General features: G+C 41.6%; 1 protein-coding gene across 1 annotated transcript in view; it reads left to right on the plus strand.

Annotated features, from left to right (window-relative positions):
- Positions 1–15,733, plus strand: part of LOC147726028 (putative carboxypeptidase X1) — a 369,873-nt gene extending 354,140 nt beyond the window's left edge. Inside the window, exons 13-14 of the mRNA XM_086960142.1 lie at positions 7,242–7,344; positions 12,125–15,733. Coding sequence (XP_086816268.1) covers positions 7,242–7,344; positions 12,125–12,387 — 366 coding nt within the window. The 3' untranslated portion in view covers positions 12,388–15,733. The remainder of the gene's footprint in view (positions 1–7,241; positions 7,345–12,124) is intronic.
- Positions 15,734–18,409: the final 2,676 nt, after the last annotated feature.

Below are 18,409 nucleotides of genomic sequence, written 5' to 3' on the forward strand. Positions count from 1 at the left end.
TCCAAAGGGTGGGTCCTGCGTATGCCAGAGCGCGACCTCCCTGGCGGGATTTTTTTATTTTAGGGACCTGTAATAGGTACCGATTACTCGATCGAAGTGATCGGCCTGGCACGTAGGGAAGGAAAGCTTTTGTCAGATATTTAGGACCCTTTCCTATCAGAGACCTATGAATGGTGCACAGAATTTTGAACTTTGTACGTTGCCGCACTGGCAGCCAGTGAAGTTTAGCTAGTATAGGGCGGGAGGGAGTTCTAGATGGAAGGTTGAGAACAAGCCTCGCCGCCGTATTTTGGACTACTTGTAGTTTTTTTAATTGGCCTTCATTGGTTGACAAAAGAAGGCCATTACAGTAGTCCAATCTACTGATCACCAGTGCCTGGACAAGGGTTTTCCTGTGACCATCGGGTATATAAGGAAACACCCTTTTCAAAAGTCCAATGGCTCTGAAGCAGGTGCCAGCAACTTGGTCGACATGATGTTTAAAAGTCAAGGCTTGATCGAATAACACCCCCAAGTTTTTGACAGTCTGCTTTGGGACCGGAACAGGTCCTAATTCTGTGGGCCACCAATCCCCAGACCAGAGTGTTGCTGCCTCCCCAAACAGTAACACCTCTGTTTTGCCCACATTGCATTGCAGGCAATTCTCAGCCATCCAGCGTGACACAGCCCTCATGCCTTCCGCGAAGGATTTTTGTAGGGCAGGTGAGAAGGTTTTGAAGGGGAACATCAGCTGGGTGTCATCAGCGTAGGATATCGGGGTAAACCCGTATGGCCTTACTAAGTCGGCCAGGGGGGCCACATACACATTGAATAATGTGGGGCTAAGACATGAGCCCTGTGGCACACCCCTGGTGAGCTCCCTGGAGATGGACTTGTGGGAGCCCAGCCTGACTTCTTGGGAGCGACAGGAAAGAAAGCTTTCCACCCAGGACAGGGCCGTCCCTCCCAACCCTACACCCCTCAGACGACCGAGAAGCACTTCATGGGACACCGTATCGAAAGCAGCAGACAAATCCAACAGCACCAGAATCATGGAGCCCCCACTATCTAGTGTCAACCTGATGTTATTAGTAACTTCCAGTAGGGCTGATTCGGTGCTGTGATTTGGCCTGAACCCAGATTGAGAAGGGTCCAGGCCTTCTACTGCTTCAAGATGGTTCGATAGGTGGGTGTTTACGTGCTTCTCCGTCATCTTTCCGATGTAGGGTAGGAGGGAAATAGGCTGAAGGTTGGACAGATCTGTCCAAGGGGAGGCCACCTTCTTCCTGATAGGGTTTACCGCCGCTATCTTCCATTCTCTCGGAACTTGTCCTTTCGTCAGCGAGGTGTTCATAACTGACTGAATGGAGGCCCCAAGATGGAAATAAGAGGGGCCACCATTTTAGCAGGAAGGTGATCGCTTGGGGAACCAGTTTTCACATGGTTAATGAGAAGAGGAAGGTCTAAGTCACTAACTGGTGGGATAGCACTTGGCCCCTCCCCTTGCCCTGCTGACAAGGTAAAAAGCTTGGGGGTCTATATTTCACATGATCTTTCCATGCAACACCAGGTCAGTGCTACAGTGTCTTCCTGCTTCCACCAGCTCAGAAAAATTCGTAAAATAGCCCATCTTCTGACCACTGAAGCTCTCACCCTGACATTGCTGGCATTAGTCATCTCTCGGGTTGACTATGCCAACGCCTTGTACGCAGGTATCCCACAATACCAAATCAAAAGACTACAGCTGATACAGAATCAGGCAGCCCGCCTGATTTATCACCAACCAAAACATCATCACGTCCGTCCTCTACTTAAAGCCCTTCACTGGCTTCCTGTATCAGAGCGTTGTAAATTCAAACTAGGCTGTTTGACTCACAAATCCCTGGTCGGCATCGGCCCCTCCTTCATCTCGTCGCTTCTGCACCTGTACGTCCCTTCTAGACCCCCCTGATCTTCCCACCACGCTCTCCTTCAGACGTCCAGGTTTAGGCGCAAAAAGCACGGAGGCCTCAGATTCTCTTTTCTGGCCCCCTCACTCTGGAACTCTCTCCCACTGGAACTTAGACTCTCCTCCACTTACCTTCACTTCAGGTCTCTCCTAAAAACTCACCTTTTCCGCTGTGCTCACACATAAGCTCCCTCTCCCTCCCTCCTTTGTCTCCTCTTGATTTAGTGAACAGCGCCAAGAAACCGTCCGGTGTATGTTGCGCTCTATAAATCTTTTTTACATTACATTACATTACATGATGAGATTCACATTAAAGGTGGGGGTAAGGTTTTAGAGATAGGGTTCAGGTAAGGGATAGGTTTTCGGACACAGATTGGTTGTTGGTGGGCTAGAGTTAGGGGTAGGATTAGATAAAGTATACTGTGAAGGATCAGGTTATGGATAGAATGACAGATACAATTAGGGTTAGACACAGTGTCAGGATGAGATTTGTGATAGGTGTTATGGACTACAGTCCAGAATAGTAAGAGGTAACTAAAGGTAACTCATTAGGGTTAAGAGCTAGTGGTTAGTGTAAGGATACCTTGCAGCAAGAGTTAAAGCTGGACTTACCTCGATGTTAATGATGATGCTCTATGTGTGTTCCTTGTGTAATGCAGGGGTTGGTCTGGGGCACAGTAACAGTGTTCTCTTGTCCAAGTGAGAAGCAAAGGTTTTCTTCTTATATTGTCCTCATCCCCGTGTATGTGTCTTCACTGGATCATTATGAGTGTCTTCCCTGTCTCTTAGTATATGTCATCTTTACCCAATGTAAATGTTGTTGTGTTAGAACATAATTGTCTTCTAGTTTCAGTGAGCAGGAATTCCTTACCCCAGTATGTGTGTATTCCCTGTCTGAGGGTCATTGTATCAGTATGTTCACTGTGACCGTGAATTGACTCTCTAAGTGCTTGAGTCTTCCTGACCCAGTAACAATAATTCCATGTGCTGCTGCCAGTGTGCTCAGTGTCCAATGCACATGTCTGTAGGTGAGTGTCCATGCCCCCACATTGCAGTGGGGGTGCAGAGTAGAAATATAGCCGCAAAAATATCGTGGAGAAGAAATATCGAAAACAAAAATATAGTTGACAAGAATATCAGCTGACAGGTAAGTAATATCGATTACATAAATATCTTTGTAATAAATATCGTTTACAAAAATATAGTTTACAAAAATATTGATTTATTAATAATTGTATGTATTTTAGTGTTTTTAATGTGGATTGTTTGTTATTTTATTATATGTTTTATAGTTTTAGTAGTTATTAATTTATTTTAAGTTTAATTCTGCGTTTTTAGTTCCGTAGGGGGTTGTGGGTTTTTAGGGGAATAGGGTGGGAAGTAATTTAATTTCATCAAATGTATTGAATAATTAACGTGTTAATTTATTAATGAATAATAGTTTATTAATTAGTTGTTAATTAATTTCAATTAGTCAATGAATAAATAATTAGGTAAATTGCTTAATTCATTTTAGGTGTGTGTTGTGGTATTTATATGTGTAAATTGTGTGAAGGGTGGTAATTAATAAAAAAAGTATTGAATAATTATTAAATACTTTTAAGTTACTTACCATCAATTAATTAGTAATTATTAATTGTAATTGTCTAATTTATTTTAGGTGTGTGTTGTAGATTTTATAGTGTTAAATAATGGGTAATTTGTTTTTATTATTATCTTTATTAATAATAATATATTTAAATGTATATGTTGATTATATTAATATTGGAAATTAAATGTAATAAAAATGTTGATGGTTTTATTGTTTATTGTTTTGGGATCCAGCGCTTTCCCTACTGTTGCACTCACTGGAGTGGGAATAGTACATTTTACCCCTCCGCTCCCCCTACTGCTCCACTCATTGGAGTGGGAATAGTAATTTTTACCCCTCCGCTATCCAGCGTTTTCCCTACTGTTGCACGCACTGGAGTGGGAATAGTAATTTTACCCCTCCTCTATCCCAGCGCTTTCCCTACTGTTGCACTCATTGGAGTGGGAATAGTAAATTTTACCCCTCCGCTATCCAGCGCTTTCCCTACTGTTGCACTCATTGGAGTGGGAATAGTAATTTTTAGTCCTCCGCTATCTAGCGCTTTCCCTACTGTTGCACTCACTGCAGTGGGAATAGTACATTTTACCCCTTCGCTATCCAACATTTTAACTACTAATGCTTTTATTTTTTTATTATATGTATGCATTATTTTAACTAGTAATGTTTTTACTTTTTTTATTATATGTATGTATTATTTTTTTTAATAGTTTAATGTGTTAATTAAATATAGAATATTTTATTTCAAATTATTTATATATGTGTTTATTTTATTTGTAAATATTTACAAAAGTTTATACATTAAATAAAGATATTAGGTAATACAATATATTTAAGTAAATATGTAAATATTTTTTTGTGTTTATATTTAATAAATTAAGTTTATTTGTTATAATTAGTTTAAATCTATATTACATTTAATTTATTTTGTTAATAATATTAATTGTTAATTAATTTATTTTAATTAATGTTATTTTTTACATTTATATTTTTTACATCGATATTTTTGAGTCAATATTATTATACTTACCTGTTTAAGTATAGGAATTTGATATTTTTGTGATCGATATTTTTACATCGATATTTTTTTTAACTATATTTTTGCAATCGATATTTTAACATGGAACCGCAGTGGGTTAAGAGCTAGTGGTTAGGGTACTGTCCCAGTACATTTGTTTCTCTTCCCCAGTGTCCATGTTTCATTGTTGCCAAAGTTGAATGTCTCCGTTTCGCATAGTCTTTTCACCCCTAAGTGTTTCTCTTTTCCCAACCCAGTCTCCCCAGGGTCCCGCGACACTAACTGCAAGTAACTGGAGGGCTACGTTATCCTTGCAATGACTTTGTATTTTTCAGCTGTATTTGTTTTTTTCAAGAATTTGGCAGCTTATTGAACTTGCCAACATTGGGGGAAAGAAGGATCCTTTAAGATGAACCTACATCTTCAGCAGAGTTCAGTACTCTGCTGAGGAGCAACATCACAAATCATGCAGTGTGCCTATAAGGGGACTTGTGGCATGAGTCTCCAAAACAGGAAAACATATGAGCCTTGTCACAGATAGGGTGCACTAACCTGGTCTGCGCTGTGCGCAAATTTAATTGGATGCGGCAGGCCAAACCATGACAGTGCGCCCTAGCACATCATATGTGCTGCCCCCCAGCCAGCCGTGAACTTTTGCCTACCCTAGATGCAGCGTATTAGTTACACGCAAACCAATGGCCCATTACACTGAGTGCTACGGGGTGACAAGAGGCAGGCGCGCCATCTTTCTGCACCACCAGGGAACTCTGATATTACAGAAGGGGCTGGCAATAACTGTGCAGCCTCTTTTGTAATACGGATTGCTCCGGCTCTACATGTGCTCGGTCACTATCTCAACAGTTGCGTTCCCTCACACGCATGGCAATGCTGTCCCATTCAAAAGAAAGAACACTTTGCCTCTGTGCTCCAGCTATATTATAGATGCAGGCGCAGGGGCAAAGGAGCTAACATGGACCATACTGCCTGTACGCCATAAAGAAGCGGTGCACCCACTGATGGTGACCCTTGGAATGAGGAAAAGGGTGTCCTGTTGACACCCCATACATCTCCCTGCCGGCAGGTGCAGTCACCCACCATCTCCGTCCCCCTTTGAAAGGCAAGCTGTCTTGCCTTCTGCAAAGTGAGAAACTATGCATAAAGTGTGCATCTTCATAAGTGAACTATATATTCATGTCGGGCTGTTAACCCTATTCCAAATTCAAAAGAAATTCAGTGGGAGAAAGAGAAATTGTGTAAACCAGGAGAAAGCACACCCTCCCTTTATAAGTTTTGTTTTGCCTGTTTTTATGTCACCATTGTCTCCTGTTTACTGACCTACCCTAGCAAGTGCCCACATAGTCAAAAACTCTGCACTAAAATATGACAACCTGGGATAAAACTAAGGGCCTGATTAGATCTTGGCGAACAGGATATCCATCACCGTTGTGACGAAGTAACCCATCCACCGAGATCTAAATCTCGGTGGATGGTCTGGTTTGGTTGGAGCAGTCCTTTGCACCTGTCCTGTGGGAAGCGCTGGGACTCCCTGTTGCTGGGGCAGCTATGCGCTGTATAAATCTGTAAATAAATAAAATAAAATAAATAAATCGGGCGTAAAATTGTGTTTGGGTCAGAAAATGTTAACATCTCCCATCGACAAGGTGAAAAAAACTCATCTGACATTTAAATCACCTAAAATGTGTCCACATGTTTCAGCGTGTCTGTAGTACTCAGTATGGATTGTATGCCTTCATCAGGACGCCATAGATAAATACAGGATGTAAGATGACAGTGCCCCTGTCGCTACTAGTACGTACTACTGATACTAATTTTGAAAAACGAGCCGCCCTGGGTGCAATTTCCACAGCTAACGATTAGCTAAATCAAAATAACACCCTCTGATGTTAAGCAACCCCTGGCATGTCCCATGCACTCTCTATGTCATCTAAAATTACACATGGGGGAAATATGTTTTTTTTTTCCAGTTAAGCTCTATTAAAATCTACTTTGGAGTTCCAGTATCATCACATAAAGCAGTGGCTTGCGTTGCCATTCCGTCCTATTAGTTTTGTCCAAAAGTACAATAATTTCCTGAATGTAATTGGGTCTGATTGCAGGTTGAACTTCTACTCCTGGCTTCCAGGTACTAGAAGTACGATGAAAACCAGTGACTTAAACCCATGAGACATAGGAAACTGTCAAGTGAGTGAAATCCCAGAGGACGTACCCCTTGTCTTCTCTTACCAGAATCCGACTTCCCATGTGCTACAAAAATGTGTGCAGCGACTGCGGTCGCGACTGAAGCATCTTCCAAATGCGGAAGGGTGCTTCCTCTTACCATGCCCTTGGAAACATGTCCCACCAGCTGCTGCTCCTCCTGAAACACTGCACCTCATGCATTGCAATGGAGGAACTCCCTAGGAGTTTGAGCCAGTAGCATGCAAGTGAGTGAATAACAGTCCTCGCAGGGTGATCCAACATGTGGTTGCCACTAACTCAAAGCAATGGCTGAAGGCGACAGATGCCAAGGAACACTGTATTTTCCCAAATCAAAAGCTCTTTTGACTGCCCCAGACCTATAAAGTGTGAAGGGGATGAGTGAATAGACAGGAATGAGGCATATTGTGCTTTTAGCTAAATCTGCATCTTCAGTCAAGCTAATAAAGAAGGTTTGATTACCTAATTCTCTTATTCATCCTGTGTTCTAGGTTCACCGCGGCATTAAAGGAGTGGTGCGAGACAAAGACACGGACAAAGGAGTCGCCGACGCCATTATTTCAGTGGATGGCATTAATCATGATATCAGAACAGGTAAGACAAATCAGGAGCTCAGAGCTGAAGGCAGCAAAACCAAGGGCTCAATAAACTACCACTGTAGACCTCTACCAAGCAGAAATACCAGGCTCAACAAACCACCAATGCAGAACCATAACCAGAAAGAACAGCAGTGGCAAAGCAGGAGTGCAGGGATTTATAAAAACAGAAACTACCGCTACAACAAACTACCCATACAGCAACAAGCAGGTTTTTTTTTAACATTGCAAATTATATCAGACTTTTAACATAGTGATTCGTTAATTAGAGTTAATTAAACATCAACAGTATTTCCCCAGAAGTATCTCTACGTTTATAGTCCCTTTTCTAGAGACTGGAATTAAATGTATGGTCAGCACCCATCAAACTTCCTGCCTTCTCCTCAGGCTAGCTATCGTGAAAATGAGCATGAGAAAGACAGTCTTCACTGAAATGTGACCACTCATCGAAATTAGATGTCTGGGAGGCAATATTTAAACGATGTCCTTTTAACCTACATATCAGATAAGTTCTGTATTGGTCCTATCAGGGCATCGTGAAGGTGGTATGATGGCCTAAAGGCACCCTCAGCCTCTCCATACATTCAATAAAGATTTCACTCTTCTATGTTAAATTGGGTGAAAATTGAGGCATGTATATGTTAAACCATTCCAAGCATGCAAGTCCTGGGGACCCCACGCAGTTGGACCTAGTATTTAACTAAGCACATGCAGGCTCCCTGAGACCTCTCATGCTGTACTGCGTATGTTCCCTCTTACACACAAGCCATGTCTCCTTTCTACATCCATGCATCTCCTGTCTTTCGCCTCTCGTTCCCTCATCTTCTGTGACACACATGTGTGTCTTTAAAATACCCCACCCCTTCAAGAAGTGCCTCGTCTGTGCTTGCTTGGACACCTCCCAGTCAGCGCCAGGTGCATTAAACCGAACAAAAACTGAAGTCACGGCCCCATTTCTACACCTCCTGCATACACAGCAATGCACAGTGCGACAATGCAATACATACATTTAGATTCCTCATATAGGAGCCTTCTCTTTGAACATGTATAACTCGGCGACGTTGCATAGCTTCACATCTATTCTTGGTGCAATTTACAATTTCTGGGATTATCAAATAATGTCATAAGTATTCCTGGGTAACTGATTGTTGGGGCAATGCAGTTGTCCTCAGAAGAGTAAGAGGTTATATTTGTGTAATTGGACATAGTCTACAGTGATGCACGTGTGCATGCCCACCAAAAGTGCATTTCCAACTGCTAACCTTTTTGTATTGGTACTCTGGAGAACCCTTCATCCAACAGCCCTTTATAATTTGTATGATTTCCCCTGCCCTTGTGTATCCTGGAAATAGATTTACTCCTGCATCACATAGGAGTAAATCTTTCTTTCAGGATGAAAACAGGTAAAGGAGATGTTTGTGCATATCCACAACCTCACAATTTGTGAGTGGGCACACTTTTTTCGAGGTATCCCTACCGTGAAACACCCACCCCTGGCCCTTGGTTGAATACATATTACATGTAACTTAATGGGCTCCAAGTGTATATTCACATTTTGGGTACATAGGTTGCCAGTTCACAAAGCTTTTTCTCTTGTGAATTACTCCTGTCTGAGATGTGATATATACCTAAATGTCAAGGTCTGATTCAAAAGGCACACTATGTGAGTAATTATTTCTTATTCCACACTTATGAGTGGCATAATCATGTATTTCCAAGAATAAGATGCAATGAAAAAAACTTTGCAAATCAAAACAAACATTGTCTTCCGTTGCGAAAGCATACCCTACTCCTAAAATTAGACTATTTGATCAATTCACCCTTCTACTTTATTTTCTATTCTATTCCTCTTTTCATTTAAATCTTTTATTAATTTGTGTCTCTCAATCTCCACTACCTCAACCACCTTTCCTGTTTTCTCCTCATTCTCTCACTCAGTTTAAGTTCTGTACCCGCATTCTCTCTCCCGCCTCCCTTCATCTTAAACTTAAAATGCATTCTTTTGCTCTCATTTTCTCCTTTTTTTTCTCCAATTCAACTTGCTTTTACAAAACAATCAGTGATTTATCTATTTTTGAAGCATTCTTTCTTTTTCTATCTTTTCACAATTTCACAATTTTTCTATGAAATAAACCAGATACTAAGGAAAACCCATAGACAGCTTTTACATGTCTAATGCACAAATAGCCAGAAAGCATCAAAGATATTGTGTTGTGACCGCCCCAAGTTAGATTCCATTTACAAAACCTTACGTTTGTCTTCTGCCTTTGGTCCACTCTCAGCATGTCATTACCTTTCGCAGAACTTGTGAAAGTGTAATTTCGTCAAATCACTGCTTTGTTATAACTTCAAGCGACACAAGTCTGCCTCAAACTACTCAATAGCTACTTCTCAAGATTGAACAGTAGGGATGAAAGGTAAACATGTACTAAAAGATGACGTATTTTTATCTCACTGGTTCAGACCGGTTGCTCCTCGGATTTAGGATATTCCCAACTAGATTTTTAAATGCAGGCTAAATGTCATAGGTCAATATCCTATGTAGACCCCTTGAGTAGACCACTGAATTGGAGAAGCCTTCACACTGGGGTATCACAAGTGGTCCCACCAGACTGCCATAGCACCACACTTAGGCTAAGAGTCGATCCAGAGTGCGAGTATCTGAGCCAAGCTGATTGTGTGTTTCCCCTCTGAAGGCACACTCTCTCCCAGCTGACGTCTGATAAACACACCTGATCCGCCGTGAACAGGTATGCAGTGCACATGACACCAACATACTCTAGAGGCAAGTTAGCTATTCCATGCTTTCATAATCTTATGCCTCAGCTTTAGGTTGGGAGGTTGCTAGGGGAACATTCTAAACATGTTAGAACTGTGCATTTTATTCTCAGTGCTAGCAAGTGTTGCTTTATATTCTGGGTGGTTATTACTGATGTCATAAGCAACAGTATGGAACTGTTGGAATAAACACTTTTAAATATATGGCGTCTTTGATAAAGGGCTATACTTGAATATGTTATTCTAAGGAAGAAATTGGGTTTAAATTTCCACTGCGTCTCTTAAACTCTTTATGCGACTGCAGTTCATAAACTAGAACGCCCTAGTACCACGCCTGCAGGAATGTAAATGTAAATGTAGTAGTATTTGTATAGCACACAGAATCGACCCCCGAAGGCGTATCTCAGGCGCTTGTATGCATACCACTGTGGAACCCTTCCTGGCTTTTCCCTGTGAAGTGCCCACTCCTGGGCACCCCCAAGGTGAAGCCAAGCATCCAAGCGTTGTTGGGGCCATTATGGAGATTAAGCAAGCTATTGCCCAGAGTTGCAGAGTGGGACCCATGATTAGAATAGGCACGAGGTGAGAATTATCAGGTCCGTGCAAATTGAGCCCAAGACCTGCCGAGGTCAGAAATTGAACCCTGGTCCCGGGCTAGACCTCTGCATCAGGGTCTGCCGCTCTAACCGATGAGCCACACTTCTCCACCTTGGGATTAGTGGGATATGTGGGGTTACAGTAACCTCGACTTTCTTGCTCACTGAACTACCTCTTTGCACTCGTGGATCAGGAATCCAACCCCTATATGCCTGGGCCCTGGATCCCAGGATATGCAACAATTCTAAGTGCAAATTGTCATTTCAATAGAACAGCACTCCACCATCAGATCAGTTGCAGCATTTATTGCTAAATTCTATTCATTTCTGGCGCTACATTTATACAATTTTTTTTAATGTAATGAGGAGAGAAAAGGGAATCTCCTGCTTCCGTTTGCTTGATGTGATGTCCCACCAAAGGACATCATAAAAACAGAAATTGTGGCTGTGTCCTACCTCCCTATTAGGGACCCCTTGATGAGGAGTATGTGTACCCGAAATGCATCGAGGTATGTTTTCATGTAAATGACCATCTCGCTGTCCTGCAGTGGACAAAGAATCATGAAGAATTAAGATTATCAAATAAATTATAACATGATTAGGACCAGAATAATGATGCAATAATTCAGTACAATCATGTGCCAACTTTAATTCAGAAATGTTATGTGTATAATACAACATAATAATCAAGTATGCAGTGTGTGCAGCACGTGGCACAGGGTAACACAGGTCACGGGGTCACGGTCTATCATGTACTCTTTCATGATGCCTTTGTGCTGGACATCAATAAAATGAGAGCAGGAGATGACTGAAGTTAGCCACACACCTGCACTCACAGGACAACATCCGCAGATATCAGAGAGTACAAATATGGAGGTGTCAGTCAAGGTAGTGGATACCATATCCATTGGATGAGGCTACAGGGTTAGGGTCTGAGACCACATTTGGAGACTTGAGGCACGTTGGGATGTTATGAGGGGCTTTTTTTTAATTAACATGGGGTGGAAGAGGGTCTCACGGAATGGAATGCAGCCGATGGCTGATGGCCCTCCCACTGTCCTAAGTTGCCCCCAATTTTTGAAACTACCGATAGTTTCGTACAGATGATAAAAAAAATATGAGCAGCTAGGAGTCGTGATGCTTCGCCAGTTGTTTGAGGGGCAGCGGAGACATGTTATACCACAAGATATCTCATATGAAAAAGGACTGGTGACATGTAAGAGGTAGAGATTGTTCCTTTGAAGACATTAAGGTAGGAGGGTCTTGGATTGTAGTTATGCTCTGCTTACAGTTATTGGTGATGACTTTCTAACTTAGACCATATTTTCTGTAATAATGCATAGATCCATGATGACCATTGTGAAACATTTTTCATTGTCTGACTATGTAACCTGCTCTTTGCAGCTTTTGATGGAGACTATTGGCGCCTCTTGAACCCTGGAGACTACGAAGTCACTGCCAAGGCAGAAGGGTACCACTCGGCCACCAAGTCATGCCACGTGTCTTATGAAGACCATGCCACCATCTGCGACTTCTACATTAGCAAGACCCCAAAGCAGCGACTGCGCGAGATCCTGGCTAAAGGTGGCAAGATCCCGAAAGACCTGCTGCTGCGCTTGCGACACATGAGGAACCGTACACTAAGATCTCAAAGCCATCCGAAGTGAGACGAGATAGTACGAAAGAAGGCAGCATCTGCATCATACGGACATGGAGGCATTGGAGCGTGAAGGATACAGCAGCGTCGATTCCAGGGGTGTATCTCAGAGAACACCCACCTGCAACTCCAACAACGCATTCTGCTGATGATCCTAGCACATTATTTTATCTTCCATGTCATTGAAGTTGACAATCGAAGTGTGTAAACCGGTACCAAAAACACACACTTAGGGCTATTCGCTCTCACTGAGTCTGAGTTCACAAAATGCGCTTATCCCCCTCGCATATGCAGAATCTAATCGCAGTCGTTCAGTTCTTCTTAGGATCTCTGGTGATAGAGGCCAAGCTTCACTTAACAAGATGTTACAGCTTAGACTGCAAAAAACCTTAATTTGCAAAATCTTAAGGCTTAAAACTAGAGAATATCACATATCAACCTTATATAAATACCGCCGTACAAAACATCCGACCTGCACCTAACTCCACTATAGAGCACTTGCCCCCAAATAGGCCTGCTTCTGGCTATGCAGGATGCCCCCATGCTTTCTTCTGTTCAATAATAGGAGGCAGGTACACTTTTTCTACAGTGGGGCTCAGACATTCAAGTAAAATTCTAATTATTATCACTTTTGTAGGTAAATCTGACATAGCTTTTCCCTTGTGAAGGGCAGTGTGAATATTAGTTATGCTTTTGCAGCCCATCAACATTTCCCTTTTTGACATGGTGGGATGTAGGCACAAGGGTTTAAATGTCACCTGGATTCAGATAAGTTAATTTTTAAGACTGGTTGGAAACTGTATGGTTGGACTCAATGTTGTAAGGTTATCAATGTTGGTCAAGTGTACCCACTGGCATAGTAGAGGCATAACAGCGATCTACCCAAGTCAGCCATTTTCTCAGTGGGATATTGCCACCTGTACTCACATGTTAAAATTAAATATAGATGTTTTCACATGGGCAAACTCACAGATCACTGTTCTCTGAAGCTTGTATATGTTGAGCTACCTGTTGTCTTGTAAAACCACTTGAAACATATAGTTGCATGAAGGAAATGCTTTCAAATTACTTCAGTATGTTCCTAAGAAATTGTGTTTAGAAAACACTGAACTGAGAAGAAGATTGATTAGTGAAACACAAGTTTATCTCAGCAACTGGTCACTACTTAGAGTTGCATTGCAGTCCATCGATTATTTTCGCCAACTGTGCAATTACAGACAAGGACTAGTAATACGTGAGTCAGCCAGGGTGCTGCTCCAATACCAAGAGCCCAGCATGAACTGATGGTCCCCCTTCCCCTCTGAACAGGAGTACAGGCTACCCCGGCACATTCACTCATGCTGCACAAAAAGGTTGAAATAAGTCTGGAGTTACTTGTGTTCCCGTTCAGACGGGACGTGACTTCGCAGTGTGGCCTGGACTGTTCCTTGTGGGTGGGATAAACGCTGACGCGCTTGAGGCTGAACCCATTCTGCAGTGGCAGAGACAAGATCAAAACAAAAGACTGGAATGAGGCCTAAACTAATTACCAGTGGCTAAGATTAATTCAAGTATGTCATCCAACACCTTTTGTGCAGTCTTATTAAATAATACACTGCCCAGTGGTTTGCTTATACTTCTTCAAGGTGGCCCAATGCCTAAAGTCAACCGTTCTAAGCCAATAAGCTACAACCTAACAAGATACAAGTGTTTTGGTGGGTGAGGTATCCATACACAAGGCTACGGCCTACTCTGGTTCACTACTGCCTGCAGGCTAGGTCTGTTACATTACCTTCAAGAAGGCCACCTCAACACTCCACCGTACCAGGAAGCATGTCTAACATCACCAGGAGCGAAACAAGAAAGTAGCAAGAAAGTGAAAGAAGGAGAAGTTGAAGTTCAAGCCTTATATGCCTAAGAATCCATCCAGATGCGGCTTGGGCAATCTGCATCCCTTGGTTCAAAAATAACTAAAAAACCTTCTCTTCAAGGAACATCTTGTTCACCTGTAATTGACAAACTTTACCCATAGCGGTGAACAGATGGGACTCACCAATAATGTACATATTAGGTCTTCCACTTAAGTGCAGTGCTTCATCCCTTGTTGCTTGTTTTAAACTCTATAAATACACATGCTATGAAAATAAAAGAACATGGATCTTTGTAGGGGGGTTAAACACATTGTCACTTTTATTTTAACTGAGGCAAACTACAAGGTTATGGAAGGAATTCTTGAATTCATCTGACCCACTGGCGCTAGTTCGGGCCGCATTCCAGTCCATCATTTTCACCAGCAAAGTCACGCTAGACAAAGCCTCGTAACAAGCAAATCAGCCTTGGTCCTGCTCCAATAGTAACAGTCCATTCCAAACTGCCAGACTAGGTCCCCCCAGACGGTAACACAAGCAACCCGGCACTGGTGTGAACCTACTTGGGCCTTGATAGTCAAATATACCTTAAGTCCTATGGCACGGTGAACACGGGACCCACGTTTGGGCATACCCGTTAAACTTAGGATGTCAATTACAACTACCAACAAGGTGATAGAAGGAATACTTGAATTAATCTAAGCCTCTGGATCACCGTACTCTAGTCCATCATTTTTGATGCACTACAAGTAGATCTCCATGTACAAACATTTTTTAACTAAGCTGTCGGAGACATGATGTTTCACCTGCCCCCAGTGTCCTGCATTCTCACCTAGACTTCTTTCACTATTGCTTTCCTCCTCTTTCTTGGACTTGAAACCAAGCAGTATTCCTGTGCACTGTAGGCTTCCATTCTGCTATATCCAACACTTTCATTTGTATAACATATTGCAACTTTTCACAGAGGGAACACCATTGAAGAACTTGGCAAAAGCCTCTGCAACCCATACACAGTAAGATAGTACTTGGGGTTGGGGGCCTGCTGCTTGTTGTGCTTGTGTAACCTGCAGGACACGGGTTCACACCATAACAGGGTCAATGAAGCCTTTCATGGTTGATAAAACAAGTTTCTTATACATGGGTACTAATGACTCCTGTCTTTAAGCGCCGAAAGACTATTCAGATTGTGGTACATCCTATATAGCTAGTTACTAGTAGCCGGTTCTACGTCTTTGTTGTACTTCACACTGAAGAGTTATTACAGATGAAATACGTTTTTGGAAGTGGTGACTTGCCACAAAGAACTCTTGATCTTGCCAGATGGACATGTTTGGAATACATGGATTGTAAATACTTTTCTGACTGTGATGCTATGTTAAAAGACAAGATTGGGTTTACAAATATATGTTAATTATTTGACAATGTAGCCAAAAATATAGCAATGCTGGCATTCACCTGTCCTTGCTAGTCAAGCGACACAAGCATATTTCAATAAAATTATGAAAACTCCTCCTTGGTGCATTTTTTTGTGTACTTTAAAAAAAATAGTGTTCTTTGGCTCATTAAATGCACATTGTCAAATGCAGATCACATTTTCTGTTCTCTTTGTAGCATTTCATAGCAGCAATGTAAAGATGTGAAAAGATATTGAGTCTGGATTGTAAAGGCCGCCATTTAAGGTTCGTAAATTTACTCTTATAGATTTAGACTTATATTTGCACAAATGTCTATTCAGAAAAGATCACAGGAGTACCTTTATCAACATATGACAGTACTCCTGTGCTTTATAAATGCATGTGCACACATTTTCTAGTGGGAGAAAATGTCCACTTGCATCAACGTGAACCAATGTGCCTTTGCAGCTTTTTTTTCTCCAAAGGAGGAAAAATATTAATCCATCTGGAGAAACCCATCTCCTACACTCCTTTTAATATTATGGAACCACAGTGTTGTCCATACAGCTCCAATCCTAGAGATCACATGCTTGTGGATATGCTGGACTTGCAAACTTTCTTAGAAGCTTTAACTAGGCTTTGTGTCTGAGCCTGATAGGGTGCTATCGCAACTGGGATCTTGAAGCTCCCCCGACTGCCATGAACTCAAGAAGATCCAAAGAGGGCAATCTGGACCAGATGATTAGATGTTACTGGTCCTCAAAGCCAATGTATCATACTGAAGACCCTGGACATGCTTTTCTTTGTCCAAGAATTGAGTAGACACATTTATTGGTCAAATAAATAAGAAGGGAAAAGACTAGGGCAGCCAAAAGCTTTTATCAGTGGTGATTGAAAATAGAGTGATTGGTGCCTAACGTACTTGGGACCCATGTCAGGGTGTAAATTGACCATAAATCAAGCTTTGCTGGTATGATCTATTTCTCTTCACAGTCCTCACATGTCTTCCACAGAACCAGGACAATGGATCCCACAAGTTGGCGACCAGCATCCGTCGTCTGGAATGTCATGAGCGACACTCCCTGCAGTACTGCGAGGAATATTCAGAATGAAACCTGGCTATTACACGTTGAATATCATCTACTAATCATGGCACAAGCATGTGATGAAAATCCCTACTCTTACCTCACTTAGGACCTGCTACAAAACCCTAAATATTGGCCACTTCCACCCGTTGATCACCCCTGGAGTGATAGCTGTGGTATTCTAGTGTTCTTGTCTCTATCTTCACATCCTAACAAACTAAAATTACCTCACTAAATATTATGAGAAAGATGAAAATATAGGTTATACACCTCTCATCTACCCACAGCACAATGTATAATATCAGTGATAACCTTGCCTAACTACATTTTAGAGAGAAACTAAACCCGCCCCATTATTGTTTTCAGCTCTGCAAATTGACATCGAAAAACTACATGCTTCTGAAATGATATTCAGACATAAACAGGCCTAAAAAATCATATAAATGTTACTAGACCTGCAGGTAGAGTGACTTTAATAATATACTCGACTTAATTGTAATGCGCTTGGTTCATAACAGGTCTCAAACTGTGTTTATGTTATTTCACTGAGTCACCTTTTTCTTCAATTGTAACATACGAGAGCACCTTAAATATGTGAATTCAGCATGTTTACTGTCCAAATAATTATTTTGTTTGATTTAATAGACTAAGCTTTTGCTCCTTGTACAATAGTCCATTTTCTTGAAATTCACCCAGGATAGGGAACACTCTCCCTACAGTACTCCGTTACAACCCTACTTTTCCTGCTTTAAAAGGGACCTGAAACTCCTTCTCGTCAACAAATACCTTACCACTCACGCCAACCGAACTATGCTCCAATTGCTCACTCTCACCAAGACTCAACCGTTTGTCACAGTTGGTTATTTGACTGTTTCAGCTGTTTAATAAGTTAGTCACTCCTTTAATTTCAGCTGGTTTAAACTAATCCGCATACTGCAATCACACGTCTCCCGCTACTGACTCTCTTCATCTCTATTTCAAGCTTGATCTTGAATTTATGTGTTATGAGACATACACAGAGCTACGATAGTCAATTTCTCATTTATGCATCCTATGTATAAAGCTACGTTATGCTATTTCTTTTCTTTTTTATCTAGAGCGCTCTAATACCTTGGTGGTAGCTAGCACTATTAAAAAACGTATAAATAGATTAAACCTGGCCCAAATAAGGCTACACATACCACTGACTTGCCTCTTAGTTCACTAATTGCATTGTCATCAGGGAGGACTAGGAATGTTTCTCAATTCATATTTAAAAGCTCTCACTTTTAATAAATATAATACTAAAGCATGATGTGGTAGCACATTTCAATTAAAATGGCCGCAAACCTGCCCACTGACATGCAGTTTTGCTGTTAAAACTACATAGCATAAAAATCGTGTTTTCAGCAAATATTTATATTTTGCACATCACCCAGCCGCGGCCGGTGCAGGTAAGAGCGGTGGGGCAGGGAAATCAACAGGCGACGACAAGGTAAAAAAAATGTTTTTTTTAAAAAACACTTACTTTACCCTAGCCGAGTTAGTGATGAGGCGAGCGCAAGATAAGTGGTTTTCTTTTCTTTTTAATTTCATGTTACCTCGTTGTTGTCTATCTACTCTTCCGCACTCCGCTCCACAGCTTTGACCTGCACTGGCCATGGTTGACATCACTAAGTAAAGTGTTTTGATTTGTTTTCATGCTAATAAAATCTTTCCTTCCATCA

This window comes from Lissotriton vulgaris, chromosome 3_1, assembly GCF_964263255.1.
Source record: "Lissotriton vulgaris chromosome 3_1, aLisVul1.2, whole genome shotgun sequence".
NCBI classification, from domain to species: Eukaryota; Metazoa; Chordata; class Amphibia; order Caudata; family Salamandridae; genus Lissotriton; species Lissotriton vulgaris.